Below are 21,559 nucleotides of genomic sequence, written 5' to 3' on the forward strand. Positions count from 1 at the left end.
AAAACAGCATTACCCAAGTGGTGCAGAAAAATGCTGCCAAATAAGTGGAGGAGTCAGAGGGGTTACCCAGCCACGTCAGCGGCAGAGAACTAGTTTTTCTCAGGCATGAAAATGAGCGGGTTGTTGGATACAGCTGCTGGAGGAGCTTAGATAAAAGGTTCAGCAGTGGCTGGGGTCTCCAAATAACTTCAGGATTATTGTTTCTATTGATCATGAAACTGAAAAAACTCAAGGGGAGCACTTGTGAATCTTGTCATAAAAAAACAGAGCAGAAAATTCAGCATTGAGACTGAGTAAAAACCATAGAAATTGCTACTGTATGTTATGTTTGTATTTTTAGTCTATTTTCTGGTACTTTTATAAATGTTTTTAATGTTTGGCTGTTGGTGTGACAAAATAAGCTGTTAAGAAGTTCCACCTACAACATTTTTTCTTTATGTATCAGAGGCTACAAATGTAAGTTTCCATGCCCAGTCAAGCCATTACTGGAAGCCAATGGTGGGTGTATTCACATTTTACATGGACATAAAAACGGGGGAAAAAGAATAAAGAAATAACACTTCTGACTCTTCTGCTGGATTTCAATAGATAAGGGGTCATAAATTATATAAAAAACCCCAGTTACCCTGATCAAAAACTGATTGTTTGTCAAACCCATAACTCTTTATTTACATGATGCATGAAGCAGCAAAGCAATTTATTTTCACACTTAGAGGTGACTTTAAAATTACTCAAATGTATTTCAAAATTAAATTGATTCACTTAAGTCTTTTACATTGATGAATGATCATTTCTGTTGCACTACATTATGATCATTTGCACTTTAAACACTAGGATTAAACGTGAGGATTTCTGCCCAAAGTCTCACCCATAACCAACACTCACAGCTTGACATTGCGGTTATATTCATTTTATTTAATCCTTGATTCTGATTTGGACTGGATTAACAGTCAGATTTGTGTTTCATAAGATTAAACTTGTTTTTTTTTTTAATCTGGAAATAAAAGCCAGTCCTGCATCCCAGTAAATCAAATCCAGGCATTCATACACACAAAGAGTGAGACAAACAAGGCAGGTTTTCTCATTTAATCATAAATCATTGGTTTACAAAACTGAAAATCATGTGACGACCATTCGGCTGACTTTTAACCTCTTGATTGAAAAACTGAGACAAAAATAGAAGCTCTCACCGAATCACCTGACAACACTTGACACATATGTTTGAGTGTGTGTGTGTGTAGGTGAATGGATAGTCTATATTTGTATCTGTCGTGTTTATCTGAATCAGTAGGTCTTGTCCACGAGCCATACAGGGGCAGGGCGGCTGTTTGGCGTTCCATCTGTGGCCATTGTTGGTTTCCGACGTCATTCCTGTAACGCTTCATATAACAGTTGTCACGGCTACTTGGTTTATTGACTCAGTTTCCCGCAGCTGATCAGTGTCCCTGGAGCGACTGCTTGCTGCTTTTGCTCTGCCTTCTGGGTAATTCCTGGCGAGGCTGTCATGGTGATCTGGTGTTAAGCACTCGTACCGTCTTGCGACCGTAGTGCCAATAACTGTAGCCTGAGGCTGCTGTAGTCACTGCTGTAACATACCTGCAATGATATACAAAGAGCCATCAATCTAATTTTATTTAATTTTTGCCTATTTACATCCAATGATTCTACCAATCTGGTGGCACAAACAGCACTATTTACCTATTCAAAAATAATATACAGGGCTATTTTACTTCAGCCTTAATTGAAAAGAATATATATTTGGATGGTATATGATACTTAACAGTGTCAAGAGAAACACTGCATTGCATGGAATTCAATTCTCCAAAATATCTAAATCAATTAACTTTAATACAGCAAACTATTTTCGAATGAACTACTAAAAATGAACAGATGATTAAATGCACCATTCTAATATTTAAAGTGTGCAGCGTGAACGATACAGATGAGTCTGTGCCCTTACTATACGACTGTTGAACTGATTTATATTATTCTTCATCCAAATTTTACTCCACTGATCTTTACTTAATCTCTCCCTGGAAAGGTTACCTTGAATATTTTGAAAGGTATCAGAAAATGAAATGTATGATTATTATTTTAAAAATTTAGGCCACTGTCACACATTTACATGTTTGTTATGAACTGAATCTATTTACTCTGACTCACTTAGGATTGTAGACTGAAATGAGTCAAGGCACTTAACACAAACGCTGCAGGAAAAAATAACATCCATGTGCTAGACCCTGATGAAACAATGCATATCAATTACCCCCTTTGAACAGTTCTTTTTCAACCACTACAGTGAATGGGAAAGGTCACTTTGGATGTAAAAAGCTAGCAGATGAGACCCTTGTGTATATTTATATGCAATATAAATAATGTAAGGGGTTTACCATAAGCACTGCAGCAGAACGCTGTCTGTATACTGGAAGACAGGAGCAGCAAGAGAGGCTGCAACCAGACAGAGCTGGATGGCTGTGTTCACCTGAAAACAAGATAAATAAAACCAAGTCAGAATTAAACATTATAAATAGGAAGAAAGAGAAGTCACGTGATATTCCAATAAATGGAGTTTGGCTTGTTATTTTTCAGGAAAACACAGTGAGCATGTGGCAACACTTTTGGCTCATTCTAAGAACAAAAACACTTTTTGGCAGAAAAAATTAAATACTCCTGCCAGCCGTCATCTCTTCCAGGACTGTATCCGACAGTCAGATGTATCAAAATTAATTATGCAGCAGCTGTAGACAAGCCATAAAAGAACATTTTGACAGTGAATTTTAATATGTCTGTTTCTGCCAAGCAGATTTCTGTATTCATGGGACGGAGATAACCACTCCAAGCTCTCTCAGACTCAGTACTTCTCAGTATTAAAGTAGGATGAAAATAAAGATTTTAAGGAAACTGTATTGTGATTGACTTTTATTTATCAGATGTTGTAAAGAGATTCTCAACAAACATACCTAAAGTGTATCTAAATTGCTTTTCATCAGTGCTAGCTTTCAAGATCACTTCATGCAAATCTTCACCGGAGTGCAGCAAGCAACTGAGTGTACAAAATGTCCGAATCGTTGAGAGTATGTAGGTGTTTTTGTTTTTCTTTTTTTTTGTGTGTTTGTGTGTGTGCGTGTCTCACCTTGCTGAAGAATGTGGGTTTGAGCTGTGCGGTGGTGTAGCAGGGGTTAAAAAACTTACTAAGGGTAACCTGGTGGAAGAAAAAAAATAGTTTTTTAAGTATTTTTAAACCAGAGGACATTGATATCATGAAACTGTGAATTATCATCTCAGCAAAGGAAACAGAACAGAGGAGAAGATGTCTCACCGGTGGTGGTACCGTCTTGTATCTAACCCAGAAGACTGCAGCTATCAAACCAATGTCTCTTGATATAACCAGAGCTGTCAATAGAGCTGAAAAGAACAAAACATTATCCTTGGAGTAGTACTTTGAAATGATGGACAGCTCATAGAAACACCTCAAGTATGCACTTAAGGTTCCATACCTGGTATGAGCCCTGCATAGGTGAGGCTCAGGTATAAAATACTGATGAGAATCTTGTCAGCCAGCGGGTCCAGAGCGCTGCCCAGTGCAGACTTTTGAGTGGGCCATGTTCTGGCAATGAAACCGTCCAACTGAGGAAGAGGGAGAGCATTAGAAAGGGATGAAAACAAAAACAAAAAAAACTGTTTATACATTTTTCTAAATATTAATTATTAATTTTACTGATACAGATAGCCAATACAGATACCTATGAGTTTTTTTTAGGAGGCTGAGCTTAAGAAAATGTCAACTAGAATACTTTACTAATAACATTGATAATGGTGTAATAATTAACCAGTGAACATGTAACAACCAATCCAACCCCAGCACTACAGTACAGTACAGTCTAGGTCTGCAGCTCCAAAAGGCAACATGCAACAAGTGTTAGAGTATAAGTGTGTTTTTACCAGGTCAGTGGCTCCAGCCAATACAAACAGAGCGAGGCTCAGGTGAAAGTGCTGCTCGATGATCAAGTGACCCAAGAATGGAGCCAGCACAATCCGACACACACAGAGAAAGTTGGGTATTGTCCATGGGTTCTCATACTGTAGACGGAATGAAGAAACAGATCTCACATATTCATACATGCTTGATAGTTAAATGATTAGGATATGATAGGACTGACATAGCTCAACAAGCATGAGTTCAGTTATATTATTTCAGCATAACACCACAGTGAGGCATGATACTAACAACCAGATAAGTATTAACCCTTTTAATAGTTGTTAAAACACTTTCTTGACTATCACTGGTTGATATGTAAATACTTTCCGTATTAAATACTTATGAGTGGTCTTGCTAAACTTTATTTATGGCACCATTTAAGATATGAATAAATCACTCAGTCATTTCACCTGTATATGAACAATGACAACTCTAACAGCTGTCTGTTTAAATATCCAGCACTAGTATTCCAACAGCTTTAAAGGGTATACAATTATCCCTCAACATTATAACACTGTATTCAGCTGATTAGCATTTCAAAGAAGTGTTTGACTTTATTTGGATATTGTTTTCAGAAAAATCCCATCCTTCACATTGCCTCAGATACCAGATGTCCCATGTGAATACAGATTTGTCCTCACCAGCTCTTTGAACTTGAATAGCCCGTGTCCTGGTACCGGACTGGCTTCATTCTGGTCTGCTGCCGGTGAATTCTCCGGTGCCTCCTTGCTCTTTCCGCTGCACAGCCCACGGGCTGTAAGTCCACGAGCTGAGGGTGACAGAAGGGACCGGAAACTGGCTACCGACCTCTCATGACCTCTTCCATACACGGGGATTACGAGTCCTTGCGCAGTCCAGGGCGTCGCGTTCACCTGCTGTAAGATCCCACTCCAGCACGAGACCGGGCCGTCGGTCCCCTTCAGCCTGGGGAGCCACGAGCCACTAACCGGCATCTGCTTCACCTTAGCGTACCCACTGACAGGTGTGTGTCTGTGCCGCCATGACGCAGGCTCGAGCCAGCACACTCCCCCACACCGCGCGGACGTGAGACCACGAGCTGCGTTGTGGCACAGCGGCGCGGAAATCCTCCTCAAACACATCATCATCATCTTCACGAGCCCTTTGTTACCGACCTGCTGGACCCGAGCAATCCGTCCACGTTTTCATCATGAAGTTGTAATTTCTGTCAGAGCCGTGAAAAACTCAGCTCGAGACAGGAGGCTGCCATGCTGCCGTAAACTGATATACATATGATGTCGTGAAGTCTCCAATGACGCTTTCGGTTGCAGGACTTTTATTTTGAAGGCGACGTGAACCCACATAAAAACACCCACTGTCCGAACAGTTCCGACATCTACATTACTGGTGTGTCACTAAAATCACTAGTGCTGTATGGCGTCGAGTTAAAAGGTTTTTGACTGATCAAAAGAGAAAAAATTGTGTGTTTATTTTAAAACTGAAGTGAGTTTTCCTGTGCACATTTCATTTTTCCATTAGAATAAGATACACTAATCTCTTATTTTAACGTACATATACACTACAAATACACTAAATGTGAAAACTGAATGTTTAATTGTTACTTATGAAACATATGAGTAAGTGTTCACTTCATTAAATTAAAAGCTGCCATTTATTGCATTTGTTTAAAAGTTTTGCGTTGGATTTAGGGAATGTTGATGTATGCCCTGAAGTAAGAGTGAGAAAACGGACTCAATAAAAATATATCCGTAGGTTCACAACACACCGGAACAGCTCGGCACTGTTTGGTTGGAAGTTTTGTTATACATGAGACAAAAAATTCTCTGTGTTCTTCCATTTCTGAGCTGAAAATAAACAGCTACAGTTGACATATGTTTATTTGGTTATCCTTTATCCAGCGATATGGTACTGCTGCTTTAGTCACTTGAGGCATTTATCTTTCAAAGCTAGTTATAACATGATTGTAAGAGATTTTGAGCATTTTTAATTACAAAAATACTAATACAGTGACAGCACAAAAAATCAATTATAATATATTTTATTCTCTATAAAGTCAACTAACTAGTTGACAAAATGCATAAATTCAACCATCAATAATAAAAAAATACAATCACAAAGTCAATATTTATTTTTATATTTGCATTTAATTCATTATGACTGTTTTTGATCTTACTGACCCCCTCCCAAAAAACAAAACACAAATGGTGTGTTGTAAATTAATTTACTTTAAAATTGTTTTAATCTCTATTTATATAACTGTATCCCTGGAACTGCATTTCTTTATTACAAATAAGTTCAGAGTGTTTTTTAAAACACATGCTGGAGTCTCTTATGCTGGAACTTGGTGCCCCTTCAGGAAAGTGTGGTGGCTGCTGGGTTGCTGAGAAAAGCTCTTAGTGAGGTTTCAGTTCTGAGACCATCTGTCTGGTCTTTCTTTGTGGTTGTGGTTGTTAAGGACAGTTCATAATGTTACTCAGCAGTCTGGTGGATGTTTGCTCAGCAGAAGTGGTCTGGAAAATGGTTTACCATCATGTTTTTTTTCTTTTTTTTTCACAATGAAGCCTTTTTATACTACGACACTGACCTTGTCAGGTCTGCTTCCGAGTCTGTTGCTTTTGTCTGTGATCAGACAGTCTGTAGCTGGTACAGCTTTGCTCCTTTCTTCAGCAGAAACCCCTGTTCATTCAGGGAACTCACCAGACCTTCAAAATCCATCACCTGAAGGGATTCACCAGAGAATTAATAAATTATTCTGAATACACAAAATATTTGTATTTTTTATATAGCATTGTTAAGAATGGACTTGTACCCACAATTACTGAGTGTTTTTAAGGAAATATCTAACTATGCTTTCCTCCTTTTGAGTTAACCAGTAACTATTATTAATGTGGTGTCTTAACTTATTCATTCAAAGTATCGTGGACCATGGCCATACTGTGCTTTGCCTTTTGCAAAGCATAACCTGATCAGTCAAATTCAAACATTAAACAAAGCTGTTTGGGCCTCTACTTGTAACTGTTGTTTGTCAAGTGCCTTTTATATTTCAGTGCATCTGAAAGCTCTCACCTTGATATTCAGTCTGTCAGCCACAGATCGAATCATCTGAAGGTCAAACTGGTTCTGATTGGTTCTCTGTGCATGCATGTGCAGAGCATTGACCAAACGTTTCCCAACGCTGCGCTGACTCATGCCTGACCCAAGCTGAGAACGCTCAAAGTCCAGATTGCCAAGACCATCTGAATATGTATCGGCCAGACTGCGAAACAAACACATGCACATACCCCCGCACAAACAGACACGGACACACAGGGGGAGAGAGAATACATCATCACAATGCTAGTGCTGCATGGAAAAGATAATGTGGATTTGGATACCTTTGCCATGCAAATGCTATCAGCTGTCATAACTGAAGGTTTTTGAATTATCTACATATGAATACCAACTGTGGGCTTGTTTGTATATTAAGTTGAGAGCCAGGTAATAAGCTAACTAACTACTATCCCTTAATTATCTCATGAGACAGTAATCTGTACACCTTCAAGTTTAGAGGGGTTGTTTGGAAAAATTAAGCCATTTCAAGACATTACCTTGGGTGAGAAGAAATTGTGGGAAATCTCTCCTACCAGTCACATTTATCAATAAGAAACATTTGTTAGTGAATCCTTAAAGCTCTGTAAGGCTCCGGTGATGATACCTGTGCTTCATGATCTCCACCACATCCTCAGCATCACTCTTAGAAGCAGTCTCTCTCAGGTCCAGTCTGGCTCTTGCCTGCACAAAAACAGGCAAACAGTGGATGTTATTGGAGAGTGGAGTTGGCTTTAGCTCAAAATTGTGGCAGAATTAAATCCTATATGATACACCAGACGTAAAGAAACTAACCTCAGTTAGTCTGATTAAAGACTCGAGCTGTCGCGTGGTGATGGGCGTTGAATCAGCAGTGTGAGACTGAGATCTCAGTGACAGGTAGAAGTCCTGAAGTATCTGTGCTGCTTCAGGAGACAGGGTGGGGTGGACATACTGTCGAGCGTAGCTGATATACTTCCTTAACAAACATGCTGGAATGGGGTCTGAGCTTTCACCTGCTGGGAGCTTAGAAAACACACACACACACACACACACACACACACACACACACACACACACACACACACACACACACACACACACACACACACACACACACACACACACACACACACACACACACACACACACACACACACACACACACACACACGCACAGCCTGCTTAAACAAGTTATTTTAGTGATATCAGTGTTTTGGAGTATGCTCCATGTTTTACCTGCAAACGTTCAGACAGAGGTATGTCTGAATGTTCAAGTAAGACAGATGTCCCTGTTACACTGTTTGTCCTGGTAGCCATGGCACTGCTGGTTCTTCCTTTTCCTGCCCTGTTTGCCATGACGTGCTCCGATAGGCGGCGATCATGTGACTCATCTGGGATGTCCAGAAGTAGGAAGACGACGTCGAATCGAGAGAGAAGAGCGGAACCCATTCTGAAGAAAGCATAAATTTAACTTGTGTCATAGTCGTATTCTCATGTAGCTGAAATAGGTTTGCTGAATGATCTGTGGCTGACTTACTTCAGGTTTTCAGAAACAGTCTTGCCTCTGTTGTAATGTCCTCCGATGGGGTTTGCGGCAGCTACAACTGATGCTCTGGCAGGAAGAGAGGAAACTATTCCAGCTTTTGCCAGGCTGACAGACTGCTGCTCCATAGCTTCAAGAAGGGCCTGCTGCTGGCTACCCAACTTATCAAACTCATCAATGCAGCACAGACCTACAGAGGAAGACAGTTAACATCATGAAACCATTGTGTACTGTTCAAGAGTTGTTCGCTACAGATTCATTTTTTTAAACAGTGCTTCTTCTCTCTTTTTTTACCTTGGTCAGCCAGCACCAAGGCCCCACCCTCAAGGGCAAAATCCCCTGTTCCAGCATCTCTGGACAAAGTCACCGTCAGTCCTTAAAATCAAAACATTAATATGTAATAAAACCATGTAAGTTTGAGTGAAAAATATGAAAACCTATGTCAGCACATTCAATTTGAGCATTTCTTGAGAGAATGTACCAGTGGTGCTTGTGCTGTTGCCGCATACATAGATCCCTCTGGGAGCCACATTACACACTGCCTACACACAGAGAACATACGTACAGTTTGGAATGGGTTGGACTGAATTGGAAAATCTACTTTAAGCATTAAATTTACATTTTTATACAAACTGAGTGCTTCTCAGTTAAACACAACACAGCTACAAAAACATTCACGAAAACTTTAGCTAAAGAAAAAAATCTCCTGATGGACATTTACAATCTGTGTAAAGTTTTTGAGTCTTCTGTCTTACCTGTAACATCTGACTCTTTCCCAGTCCAGGGTCTCCAACTATCAGGATGTGTGGGTCTCCTCTAACAGGGACACTGTTCTTGTCTGTATTTTTTTGTCTGCCTCCAAACAATGCCAAGGCTAGAGCAGCTTTTACTAGCTGGGGACACACAATGCAGAGTGTTAGCCCAAACTTTCTAATAATTCAGACATTCAAAAAAAATAGAAGATGTCATAAAATATCCTGTTCAAGACGCATGCAGTGTCACTGATTTCAGACAAATAATAAGTGTCCCTTTGTAACTGGTGAAAATGGATGAAAATGCTGTGAGTGCTATTAATCAGGCTAAAAGTAAAAGTGCATCACAGAACTCACCAGGTGGCCATAGATGGCAGGACACAAAGAGCTGAAAAAGGTGAGAACATAACAGTGTTTTAGAGCATCAGATGAGTAAACACCAAAGAGCTTACTGAAAGGGTACGCTCTATAACCGCTGCCCTGTGAGGCTGCAACTTGTTGCATAACTCAAATCAAAACTGTTGAATAAATGAATAAAAAGAGTTTGTGAAAGGAATTTGGGGGTTCAGTGAATGTGACTGCAGAAGCTGGGATTGAACCACATCTGCTACCAGTAAATGTCTTACTGTACTATGAGTCTCAGCAGCTCAGGCTGTGACTGGATCTCCTGGATAGCATACAGCTCCTTCAGACTGAACTCCTCCCCTCCTGAACAGTCCTCAGAGCCTCCTGACCCCTGACCTGACTTAGACTGCTGACCTTTAGATTCAGAGAGAACAAGAGATTTAGCTTTATTATTGAGCATAAACGTAATATGTGGTCTGAGTTACACAAATAATATACAACTAATACCAAACACGCAAGCTCTGTTACCTTTACTATTACTGACTGAAGTGGCTTCAAGGTAGAGGAGAAACATACACTGATCCTTGTTGCCCCGCGTAGTACCTGCAAGGAAATACAACATTTAAATACATAACTAATATTCAAACTAAACTCCCCCTTCATTGGAAGAACTGAGTGTGTATGATGAGCAGGTTTGTACCATCATTGGTAACTCGGACTATTCCTGTCACTGTAACTGTGTCCCCAGGGACGCAGCTGTCGCACAGGTCTGAGGTCAGGTGACACTCAACTGTGCGGGGGATTCTTCCAGCCTCCCTCTGCTCCCCACCAATCAACTCCTGCATCCTGTAGAAACACAATACAGATTTTAAAATAAAGCATATAAATGGTAGCTTTGGATCTGGGGAACGTTTTAAATGTCCATGACATCACTGGTAAACATGAAGTCAGAGCACACTCTGCTGGACAAATTTTGGTGCCTCATTTTCTACACTGTGATGTCGACAAACACAGTGTTGAAAATGACAATATGGAAGCGGATTTACACTCATGCATATGATTGCCAAAAATCAATATATGATGAATTTATCTTTTTCTTTCTCACAGCTGTGTGCATTGAATCACAGACACACTTACTTGATGATCTGCCAGTCCACGGTCTGAGTGAGAGGGGAGCTCCTGCAGGGGACGAATGTACGAGTGCGACACTCGGGCTGTATACACTGGATAATAAGACACACATGAATACAAGTATTTAATTATGTAATGTATCTAGAATCAAGGGAATGCTATCCAAGATGATTTTGGACACTGAAGGGAAATTAAATGCATAACTGAGTACTCCTGCCTCGATTTAAGGTTGAGCTCCTTCCTGAAAGTTTGTGTGCTCACCTTGGTGGGTGTTGCATATTTTCCATGTTGCAGTGGCAGAGACATTATGTTCGAACAGCCCTGGCACTTAAAGGCCATCCTAGTGCACAGAGGTCTGATGTTGCTCACTCTGACCACTGTTCCCCTCACACACACCAAGCGTCCAAACACACTGGCACGCAACATCCTCAATGGAGTGAGGGGTTCATAGTTATAGAGCCTGCGAATGATTCGTACAAATCCAGTCAGATCCCTTCACCACAGATGTTGTACACACTGCTCTGCATTCTCTACCTTGCGCTAATGTGAGGGATGTTAATGATTGGTACAGCAACAGGAAGCTCTTCTCCTTCGAGCTCAGCAGCCTGTTTCTCCAAATCTAGCGTCAGCACCTAAAACACACACACACACACACACACACACACACACACACACACACACACACACACACACACACACACACACACACACACACACACACACACACAGTATGCTTAATTAACAGTTTACAGTTGAGTAGCTGCTCGATACTTTTTTTAAAAGAATTTCAAAACCTCAAAATAAATTGCACAAATCTGGTCTGTATACGTTCTCTAAGGCTATAACTTCCTGAATACTATTCTGATATCACTTCCTGTCTACCTGGTAAGCGGTGCTGTGCTACCACCACAGATACTTAAAGGGGACATATCATGCTGATCCCTGATTTAATACTTACATATAAAATGATAAAGTTGAAAACAAGACCTTTCACCCCCTGAATTTTCAAAAACTGAGATATTGTATTTTTCCTATATCCTATATCCTTTTTTCGATATCCTAGAACAAGATTTGACGCCTCTGAAAATTGGTCATTGTCATTTGGCTTCGAGATTTCGACCTTTGTGATGACACGAGGATCCTCTCTTTTTATTGGAGTAATCTGATAAAGCAGCTCCTCCTCTGTGATGTCAATTAGTCACACAACCGCCACCGAGGGATACACCCACCAAGAGCCGAGTATAAATAAAGCTCCCTACTACCTCTGGCTAACTTGACTGAGTGCTAACATAGTGACAAACTGACGGTAGGGGCGATCTTTAGACCACACTTTCAGCATGATGGATAAAACAGACAGAGAAAAGTGAAGGAGCAGGATGGAGCCCTGTTATAGAAATAGTTTATTGGTGAAGTCTGCCTATATTTCCATGTATACTATACATGTTACACTACCAGTTTGACTCACCACACTGAAGCTTCCTGAGATGATCTGTGTCGAGGTGGATTTTCTTCCTCCTGAGCTGCAGAACCGTCCGGGTCTGACTCGGGGTCCAATACAAAAGGACGTATCCTACACTCTGCCATTTTATTAGTGCTATCAATGCCTTACGATGAAGTTTTGGCAAACAGCAAACTTGCTCCCTCTGCTCCATTCAATGTGGCGATTTTGTAAATACTGCCATGCTGCAAAAACCGCCCCCTGGCTCTACCCCCTCCGCCCCTCTGATAGAACCGACCAATCAGAGCACAAAGAGCTGTGACGTTGCGAGGTTACTGGAGGTCATTCTCGAAACGGAGCGTTTCAATGAGATCTTCAGAATGGCCTAAACTGAGGATATTGAGAACACTATTGTGGGGCAATGAAGGAACTAAATGACTTGTACTGAGGGCAGAAATGCTTTACAGGCATCCTAGTCTGGCATAGTGAAAAGGAGAAACAAGCATGATATGTCCCCTTTAATGATTGCTACATGCACGCAGTTTTCCAGAGTTGTGAATTATAAAATATGTATCAGCAACAAATTGCAGCAATGGGTCGAACGCTCAGCGAGTAATGATGCCAACTCAAAGCTATAAAAACTAGTAAAAGCACCAAAAATAGAAGAAACAATATGTGTGTATACCTGGTGGATAGCCAGTCCCAAACAGTTAAGCAAAACCTCCGGTTGCTCCTTTATTTCTGTGCTCAGATCAGGAAGGGCTGCACACACAGCATTGTCTCCAGTTAGGTCTGCATAATCCACCAGAACACTCCCCTGGCGCTCAATCTCATCCTGTTCACAAATAGACTAGACTTTAATGAAAGATAAAGACAGAAGTATTAAACAGAAATACACACAAGCAGACAGATGGGCTGACCTTGTCATACAGCTGAATCTTGGAGGTGAAATATTTCTCAAACACTTTGATCTTCTCCACACTCGGTGTGCTCTCCATGAAGCCTGTAAATGAAAAAGGTTTATACCTCAATTACAGAGACAAAGTATTTATTTTGACCACAATGTTATAATGGAACATATTTCCACAAAATGCATTCACATCATGCAAAACAGCTTTAAACATGTAAGCACCTTCTGTGAAGTAGAGCATCCATCCTTTGTATGGACACAGTCTGTCCAAGGTAGTCTGCACAGGCACTGGGAAGCAGGAAAGATTATATATTAGTCTCATACTGTATCTGGTTCTTAACCGTCCAATATGTTGTACAGAAGTTAGATGACATTTCCACAACTCACCTCTTGGACGGTTTCCTGATCCTCCGCCTGGAGCACCACCTCCACCTCCACCTCTCCATCCTCCTCCTCCTCCACCTCCACCACCACCACCTCTCCATCCTCCTCTCCACCCGCCACCTCCTCCTCTCCACCCTCCTCCACCACCTCCCCCTCTCCATCCACCCCTGCCTCCTCTCCATCCACCTCCTCTCCATCTGCCATTGCCTCCTCCTCCTCCTCTTCCTCCTCTCCCTGAGCCTCTCCCGGATTCCTCTCCACTCATAACTTTACTGAAACAAAGCGAGAACAAAAGTTTATGAGAGAAATTAAAGTACAATAACATTCAGCTAACTGAACTGACAATCAAACCCTCAAAGAGAAGAGTCACTTGACGGGAATTACTTGCTGTAACTTCAACACGATCAAACTTAACACGATCACAACTTTTTCACTCTCAAGATGCTAAACATACGTCATAAAACGTTTTTACTCGTATTATAGAGGCCAATTTTGGTACTCTGCTATCAAATGAAGTTTGCCACTCTCAGTTGGCATTTTGCGTCGTCACTTGTTAGCTAGTATTAAAACGTTTTACCAAAACTCCCCATAGAACTCTGTAATTATCAAGGACATGAAAGAAACATTTCCTTTTACCTTAAGCTATGTTACAATAACCGACTTTGTACACAGGTAATCCACTTCAGGCACTCAAAATGATGAATTCATGGATGTAACGTCCACAATGTTTACACTCGGGCTGTCAAACTTCCCTCCACTTCGCGCTGAGGCTTCTTCCTCTTCTTCTTCTGCTGCTGGCACTGGCTGCTGCAGCTGTAGTGTGCAGTGCAGCAGGATGTCAGCTCTCTACTTCCCCCCAGTGGACACTGAAGCAAATACATTTAAATATATCAAAAACCGTTCCCTGAAATTATTATGTAGCCCGCTTTAGCAGACTGTCCTTGGACACCCTTTCGGCTTATGCATTCTTCCGTAAATATGCCACCAATTCTTCATTTCAAAATTTTTTTAAGTTTTTTGGAAAGACAGAAATTAATTCAACTCATATAAATATGCCGTAAATATGCCACCAATTCTTCATTTCAAAAAATGTTTAAGTTTTTTGGAAAGACAGAAATTAATTCAACTCAGTAATAATAACTGACGAGATAGCCAGAGGTGATAATGTTCTTGAGGGCCTTAAAGTGTGTCTCTGTGAATTCCAAATCCCTACAAATGTACAGAAAGTACTTGGTGCTCTGCTTGAACAATGTTCAAATAAAGGTTTATGATCTGGGTTATCTATATTATTTTGTACATTTGAGACATGAATGGATACACAACTTGTCGGTGTGAGATTTGTGTACGCTTGCTTGAAAATATTCTAAAACAAACAAACAAACACAAAAATCATTAAACCTTTGTTTTACAGGTACTTAAAAGTAAATATAATTTCTCTGTTCTGTATTGTTATTATGTTTTTGCTTTTTGTAAGTACTATTGTGGTTTAATTTATTGGTACCTATATGTTCCCCTGTGCAAATTAAATATTTACTATTCACATTCAATGAAACACTGTTATCAGCTTTTTGAAATATTAAAGAATTATAGAAATAATTATTCAATCAATTTACAAACCACCTTTAGTAATATGCTCCCATTCTGAAACAAAGGTTAACTCTAGGCTCTTTACATAGAGTGAGTACAGAAACTGTATCCACAGAGACCTAACACTCATCCAAGCAAAGATATTTCATAAACAGCAGAAAGGAAAAACTTTCTATAAAGAAACAGAAACCCCAAAGCATCTGTGTAGTATACTAAAGCAAGTGTCTTAAATAAAACTGTGACAGTTTAGATTGAATTTATTGTTAAGAAATATTCAAATTTCCTCAAGGCAAATGCATTTTTTATCGTATAGACAGATCACTGTGATAGGTGAAAAGCAATGTCCTTTGCTGCCACCTTCTGGAGTATTACTTTCATTACAGCCTTCGTTTTCACTGGCATACAGATGATATCTAAATAATGTTTGATTGGCTTTTTGGGTCTTTTCTGTTAAATCTTGACATTCTTACCCACCATTATCTTATAATAGGAGGCAGAAGTATAACTAAGCTTGTAACCAGCACAGTGATTTGGACTGGTTTTTAGATTTTTGAGTGTAGTTAGGTAGGTTGGTGTCACTCCTTTGTTTCTTCACTTCTCCGTACATCTCTCAGAAACATGCACAGTTTTGTACTTCTTCTCATCAAGGCCCTCAGTGACATGAATGAGGCTGAAATTAACTGCACAGTTTCACACAAAGTGGCTGTTCAGAAAACAAAGCTCAGTTTAGCTTCTCAAAAAGTGCAGCCACTCTAAGTGAGATTGGCCCACACCACGTAAAGATGGATGTATGATGAAAAAAAAAAAAAAAAAACAGTCACACACACACACACACACACTCACATTCACTCTCAAGGGAGTGTTTTCGAGGGGACAGAAAGACAGAACGAACAAGGAGAAAAATCAATACCTGAACTACTGTGGCCTGGAGTAGTTAGTAGTAATAGCAGAGGGCTGAAAGGGATGGATGCACACACAGACACAGACGCACACAGTCAGTCAGTCACAAACACACACACACACACACACACACACACACACACACACACACACACACACACACACACACACACACACACACACACACACACACACACAAAGTATGTAATCTCAAAAACAGCCCTGGTGAGAAAAGAAGACAAAGAAATAAAGACAGAGTGAGAGAGATATCTTCTTATTCCCCTCTGTCATTATCCTCTTAATGCTGAAAAATGAAATTTTGTGTTTGTCTCTCTCTTCACACTCAGCTGTCTTTGTGATTTGATCTCTGTGATGATAGCTGTTGTTTTGTGGGGAGAGATAGAAGGCTACAGCACTGGCACAGACAGACAATGAGAGGTTCTGCTCCTTGCTGGGACATTTAATCTGACTTGATCAATCAACAGCAATGGTCTCAGGGAATCGATGTAAATTCAGTGCAATTTGGCAAACAAGAAGTGATCTCTTTTTTTTGGTTTGTTTTTCAGCTTTAGTTCCTGACCTACAAGTTAAGTAGGGAGGGAGGGAGAGTCAATGCTGTGGGGCTGTGACTTGACAAGAGTAGCCTATTGATTGGGGTGAGAGACTTCATTACTAGTAAGCAGATAAGTTTAAAAAAGTCCAAGTTTTTCTCACTATTGCAGTCCACTATTTTGTGCTTTAGTGACATAACTTAGAGATGCATCCTTGAATAAATGATTCCATCAGTTAGCTTTGTTATGTGTAACAGAATACATTTCTTTTTGTCTCCATGCCTAATGGCTCCACATGGTGGCTATGTTAGTAATGTCACCATTTCTTAAAGAGGGGGTAATGTGTTTGTTTTTATGACTTCACAACAGTTATTGCAACAGGTAGTGCTGTAGCCTCACAGCAAGAAGGAATCCTGATTCAGACAAAGTGGGCCTTTCTGTGTGTAGTTTGCATGTTCTCCCCTTGTGCATGCATAGGTTCTCGCTGGGTACTCCAGCTTCCTCCCACAGTCCAAAAACATGCTCTTCAGGTAAACTGGTGATTCTAAATTTCCAGCAGGTGTGAGTGTGTGCATGAAAAGGTGTTTCTCTCCATGTATCAGCCCCGTGTTTGACTGGCTTTCAGTCCAAGGTGTAAGGGTGTACCCAGCCTCTCACCCAACATCTGGGATTGGCTCCAGCCACCCCAGACCCTGAAAAAGATATTAGGGGTAGAAGGAAAAAATGTGAAAATCTATATGTCAGGATTTTTTGTTTGGCATTACCAGAATCCGGATCAAAAATCGTAAATATCCAAGAAACCCAATTCAAATGGAACTGGCACCCCAAAAATCGTAATAGAATAAAATCACAAGAACAGCATATCGTCCCAGCCCTGCAAGAAAAGTGGTAGAAAATGAATGAATGAATGAAAAGTTCCCTAATTCTCTCAGCCTGGTGTTTTAGAGAACCCTTACTTCTGCCTCTGTTTTAGCTGCTGTCTGCTCCCCCTCCACAATTCCCCTTTCCTTCTGATTGGCCAGCCAACGGTCTTACCTTGGTGTTTGAGGCCCACCCCTTCAACTAGTCAATCCATCAAGTCTTGTGAAGATTCAGAGATTTCTACAACTTATGAATGCGTAGTGGATTGGAAGCTGCACAGGTTTTGTATGAACATCTAGCATTTCTACTTTATAGCCATGTTGGAAAGCACAACACCCCCTCTTGAAGAATCATGTTGACATAACTCAAAGCTTGGTTATAATACTTTGCACACCTTCAGTAACACATCAAACACACTAAAAGTTTTCTGTACTAGTTTCTCTTCAGTTTCCAGCTGGATTCACTTTTGGAAAAAAGAAAAAAAGCAACTAAAGCAATGGGCACAAGATGACTCCCCACAAGTCTATTGCAATGCCCGGTGATCTATTGTGGCTCCAGGAGGGCAGCACAGGTCGATAGGTGCAGGCAGGCAGCCGTCTCCTGTTTGCTGCACAGAGAAATTGAGCTGTCAAATCTTTTTCTTCATTGTTTTTAACGTCTCTCTCTGCAGCAAACACTGGGAGTGGAAAGATTCTGGTAGACAGGGCAAAAATTGGAACAGAGAAAACACCATTATGTGATTTCATACCAAAAAAAGTACCCTGCATAAGAAAAACAGGAAGTAGGGTGAAGTTTTCATAGCAGGTAATTTCTTTCCTGAGACTGAAAGTGCTCTAATGTTTGTCCGTGGCATTATTAACTACGTTTTTATATTTTACAGAAAAAAACAGCTATTATCCATTACATCAATGTGGATTGTTACATCAGCTGTGTTTCAATTCAGTTGCTTCAGCCTTCAAAGACTTTCAAGGCAGAATGCATCACTTTGGCACATCTAAGATAGTCTCATTTGAAGGCTCATGTGCGGCAAACGTGCCCATTTTTTCTTTCTGACTTACGAGCGGAATGGTAAGGGACTCAACAGAGGGTCCTCTGCTGATCAGACCATCTCAATTCATTTCAGCCTGTTTGATAACATGTCAAGAATAGTTTAGCAAACAGTTTAAGTTCTGAAACGGACATATCTATGATAAACATATAATTATCTGTTTTACTGGTTTATCTACTTCGTTTTCATGAATAGTGTCCACGCTTTACTGTATCTTTGTGTAATTTGACTATTGCTGCTCTTTCTTCCGTATCGCCCCCCTTGGGGTTACACATGACTTAGAGGGGACATATCATGCTTGTTTCTCCTTTTCACTATGCCAGTCTAGGATGCCTGTAAAGCATTTCTGCCCTCAGTACAAGTCATTTAGTTCCTTCATTTCCCCACAATAGCGTTCTCAATATCCTCATTTTAGGCCATTCTGAAGATCTTGTTGAAGCGCTCCGTTTCCAGAATGACCTCCAGTAACCTCGCAACTTCACAGCTCTTTGTGCTCTGATTGGTCGGTTCTATCAGAGGGGCGGAGGGGGTAGAGCCAGGGGGCGGTTTTTGCAGCATGGCAGTATTTACAAAATCGCCACATTGAATGGAGCAGAGGGAGCAAGTTTGCTGTTTGCCAAAACTTCATCGTAAGGCATTGATAGCACTAATAAAATGGCAGAGTGTAGGATACGTCCTTTTGTATTGGACCCCGAGTCAGACCCGAACGGTTCTGCAGTTCAGGAGGAAGAAAATCCACCTCGACACAGATCATCTCAGGAAGCTTCAGTGTGGTGAGTCAAACTGGTACTGTAACATGTATAGTATACATGGAAATATAGGCAGACTTCACCAATTAACTATTTCTATAACAGGGCTCCATCCTGCTCCTTCACTTTTCTCTGTCTGTTTTATCCATCATGCTGAAAGTGTGGTCTAAAGATCGCCTCTACCATCAGTTGGTCACTATGTTAGCACTCAGTCAAGTTAGCCAGAGCTAGTAGGAAGCTTTATTTATACTCGGCTCTTGGTGGGTGTATCCCTCGGTGGCGGTTGTGTGACTAACTGACATCACAGAGGAGGAGCTGCTTTATCAGATTACTCCAATAAACAGAGAGGATCCTAATGTCGTCCTTGAGGTCGGAATCTCAAAGCCAAATGTCAATGATCTATTTTCAAAGGCATCAAATCTCGTTCTAGGATATCAGAAAAAATACAATATCTCATTTTTTGAAAATTCAGGGGGTGAAAGGTCTTGTTTTCAACTTTATTATTTTATATGTAAGTATTAAATCACGGATCAGCATGATATGTCCCCTTTAAGCTCTGTCTCTGTCATAAGCTTTGGACATATATGTATAATCTAATGAAAACAGCACAGCACAGATTGTATTGTTGTATACATTTCTAAGGCCTTTGAACATTTTTCCCTTTTGTTAAACACAAATGGTGGGAGCCAAATCTTTTAATTTTACTTCCACAGCTTAAATCACTCCTCAGCCTTTAGAAATAAGCAAAGCATTGTGTGTTAGCACAGAAAGTTAGTCTATGGAGATGTCATTAAGAAGCACCTGGTGCAGAAATAAAAACAACTGAAGAAATCAAATACATTTTTTGGACAAAAAGAAATTGTCAACCACTCAAATTGGGTTATTAGAAACACACATCATCAAATTTAACACCCAAGAAGTAAACACAAACACACACTCTACAAACACTCTAAAAAGTGGAAATACCAACCCACACTGAGAATCAGGAAAAAGCTACTCTGGCAATTTGCAGCTGAGCCCTGCTGACATTTCTGTCTTCTCTGCAGGCCATCATGCTTCAGCTGCAGACGGCATTTCAGCTGTTATCTGAGGGTAACATATGCATGAAGATACCAGCAGTGTCTTCTAAACACAATCAACTAAACCTGCCTCATTTGGCCCCTTGCGAGAAGCAGCTCCTTCCTGTGCTTGACTCTGATCGAGATGTCAAGAATCACTCAAACTACTATTTTTTTCTTGCTCAAACCCTTTGCAATTTAAACAGAAAATGACTCTTGTGACTTTTCTTTGCATGCTCCTTTTCTCTCCATGCCAGTGATAAAAGAAGAGATGCATAATCATCCTCTTTTTTAACTTCACGTACTGAAAAGAGCAATTTACGACCCTGTGACTTTTCCCCTCTCCTGACCACCTGCCTCTTCTCTGTCTCAAACTGATGTATTATTTTGCATTTTCCTGTTCACTGCTAGCTTAAGCTACACACTTTTATAAACACTTCAAACGAACTGAACCATACGCAAACTCACAAGTTACACAGAGAAGTCCTGAGAGCAAATTGAATGTTTAATATTGATTTAAAGACTCAGTCGTCTTTCAGTTCAATGTCTTTATTGACACACTGCATGAGTGTGTGTGTGTGTGTGTGTGTGTGTGTGTGTGTGTGTGTGTGTGTGTGTGTGTGTGTGTGTGTGTGGGAGGGGGGTGTTTTATGACTGTATATTAGCCCTCAACCCCAGTGGGTCTGTTACTTCATCTCAACTAATTTGTGTTTTTACTGCACACTAATGGACTATTATAAAGCAGGTATAAAGTTGAAGTAGTTATGGTGTGTGTGTGTGTGTGTGTGTGTGTGTGTGTGTGTGTGTGTGTGTGTGTGTGTGTGTGTGTGTGTGTGTAGGTGGGAGGGTGGGTGGCTTGTAGAATGTGCTTGTGTGTGTCATCTTAGCCAAAAGAGTTTCTTTCAAGTCATCAGTTTCATGCGGTGAGGATAGATTGGTTTTGACTAAATATGCAAAACGAGCCCCTGATAAACTGATTTAATTAGATCTTTACATTTCCCAAGAGGCAACAGTGAGCTCACAACGAGCGCCACTTTGCAAGAACTAGATTACAGTTAAAGGAGGATTAAAGTGTTCAGTTAGCACTACAGTGAATAGATTCTGCAAAAAAAGTGGTGATGGTTGTACATGTGTCCTTGTACAGCTTTACTTCACAGTCTCTAAAAAGTTGAAGTATTAACACATTTAAACTGTAAAGCAGCTGGAAAGTGGATGTAAGAGGTTAAATAAAAGCATGTGAACAAAAGAAATATGAGCTGCAAGTTTGAACAAGAA

The 21,559-nt window shown here is 40.5% G+C and overlaps 2 protein-coding genes across 3 annotated transcripts; both read right to left on the reverse strand.

Annotated features, from left to right (window-relative positions):
• Positions 1–791: 791 nt before the first annotated feature.
• On the reverse strand, positions 792–5,262 carry crls1 (cardiolipin synthase 1). Its single transcript, XM_074675813.1, has 7 exons — positions 4,621–5,262; positions 3,943–4,080; positions 3,498–3,627; positions 3,320–3,405; positions 3,134–3,202; positions 2,391–2,482; positions 792–1,596 (listed from the first exon to the last, which is right to left on the reverse strand). Exons 1-7 carry the CDS (start codon positions 5,086–5,088, stop codon positions 1,503–1,505), a joined length of 1,077 nt encoding a protein of 358 aa, XP_074531914.1. The 5' UTR covers positions 5,089–5,262; the 3' UTR covers positions 792–1,502.
• An 878-nt stretch (positions 5,263–6,140) lies between these two features.
• On the reverse strand, positions 6,141–14,318 carry mcm8 (minichromosome maintenance 8 homologous recombination repair factor). Of its 2 annotated transcripts, XM_074675703.1 has the most exons (22): positions 14,167–14,318; positions 13,534–13,802; positions 13,369–13,434; positions 13,157–13,239; positions 12,922–13,071; positions 11,333–11,430; positions 11,060–11,258; positions 10,805–10,890; positions 10,368–10,513; positions 10,196–10,270; positions 9,949–10,081; positions 9,680–9,710; positions 9,326–9,463; positions 9,052–9,112; positions 8,865–8,945; positions 8,565–8,760; positions 8,264–8,477; positions 7,841–8,050; positions 7,653–7,729; positions 7,025–7,214; positions 6,543–6,676; positions 6,141–6,468 (listed from the first exon to the last, which is right to left on the reverse strand). In XM_074675703.1, the coding sequence occupies exons 2-21, from the start codon at positions 13,793–13,795 to the stop codon at positions 6,584–6,586; spliced, it is 2,589 nt and encodes an 862-aa protein (XP_074531804.1). In that variant the 5' UTR covers positions 13,796–13,802; positions 14,167–14,318; the 3' UTR covers positions 6,141–6,468; positions 6,543–6,583. The 2 variants fall into 2 exon arrangements, with proteins under 2 accessions (XP_074531804.1, XP_074531803.1); XM_074675702.1 differs by having other exon boundaries at positions 6,141–6,676.
• Positions 14,319–21,559: the final 7,241 nt, after the last annotated feature.

The sequence above is a fragment of the Halichoeres trimaculatus genome, unplaced genomic scaffold (genome assembly GCF_033239565.1).
Source record: "Halichoeres trimaculatus isolate MK-OKI-2021-1 unplaced genomic scaffold, fHalTri1.1 fHalTri1_scaffold_8, whole genome shotgun sequence".
In the NCBI taxonomy this organism is placed as follows: Eukaryota; Metazoa; Chordata; class Actinopteri; order Labriformes; family Labridae; genus Halichoeres; species Halichoeres trimaculatus.

Excerpts from the sequence above, each read along its gene's own strand:
- crls1 (XM_074675813.1), bottom strand. The coding sequence starts at position 5,088 with ATGATGATGATGTGTTTGAGGAGGATTTCCGCGCCGCTGTGCCACAAC. Across the intron at positions 3,406-3,497 it reads CTATGCAGGGCTCATACCAG|CTCTATTGACAGCTCTGGTT; the intron begins GTATGGAACCTT and ends TGTTCTTTTCAG. Across the intron at positions 1,597-2,390 it reads GTTCTGCTGCAGTGCTTATG|GTATGTTACAGCAGTGACTA; the intron begins GTAAACCCCTTA and ends ATATCATTGCAG.
- mcm8 (XM_074675703.1), bottom strand. The coding sequence starts at position 13,795 with ATGAGTGGAGAGGAATCCGGGAGAGGCTCAGGGAGAGGAGGAAGAGGA. Across the intron at positions 13,072-13,156 it reads AGATTCAGCTGTATGACAAG|GATGAGATTGAGCGCCAGGG; the intron begins GTCAGCCCATCT and ends ATTTGTGAACAG. Across the intron at positions 10,082-10,195 it reads TTCAGTCAGTAATAGTAAAG|GTCAGCAGTCTAAGTCAGGT; the intron begins GTAACAGAGCTT and ends CTGAATCTAAAG.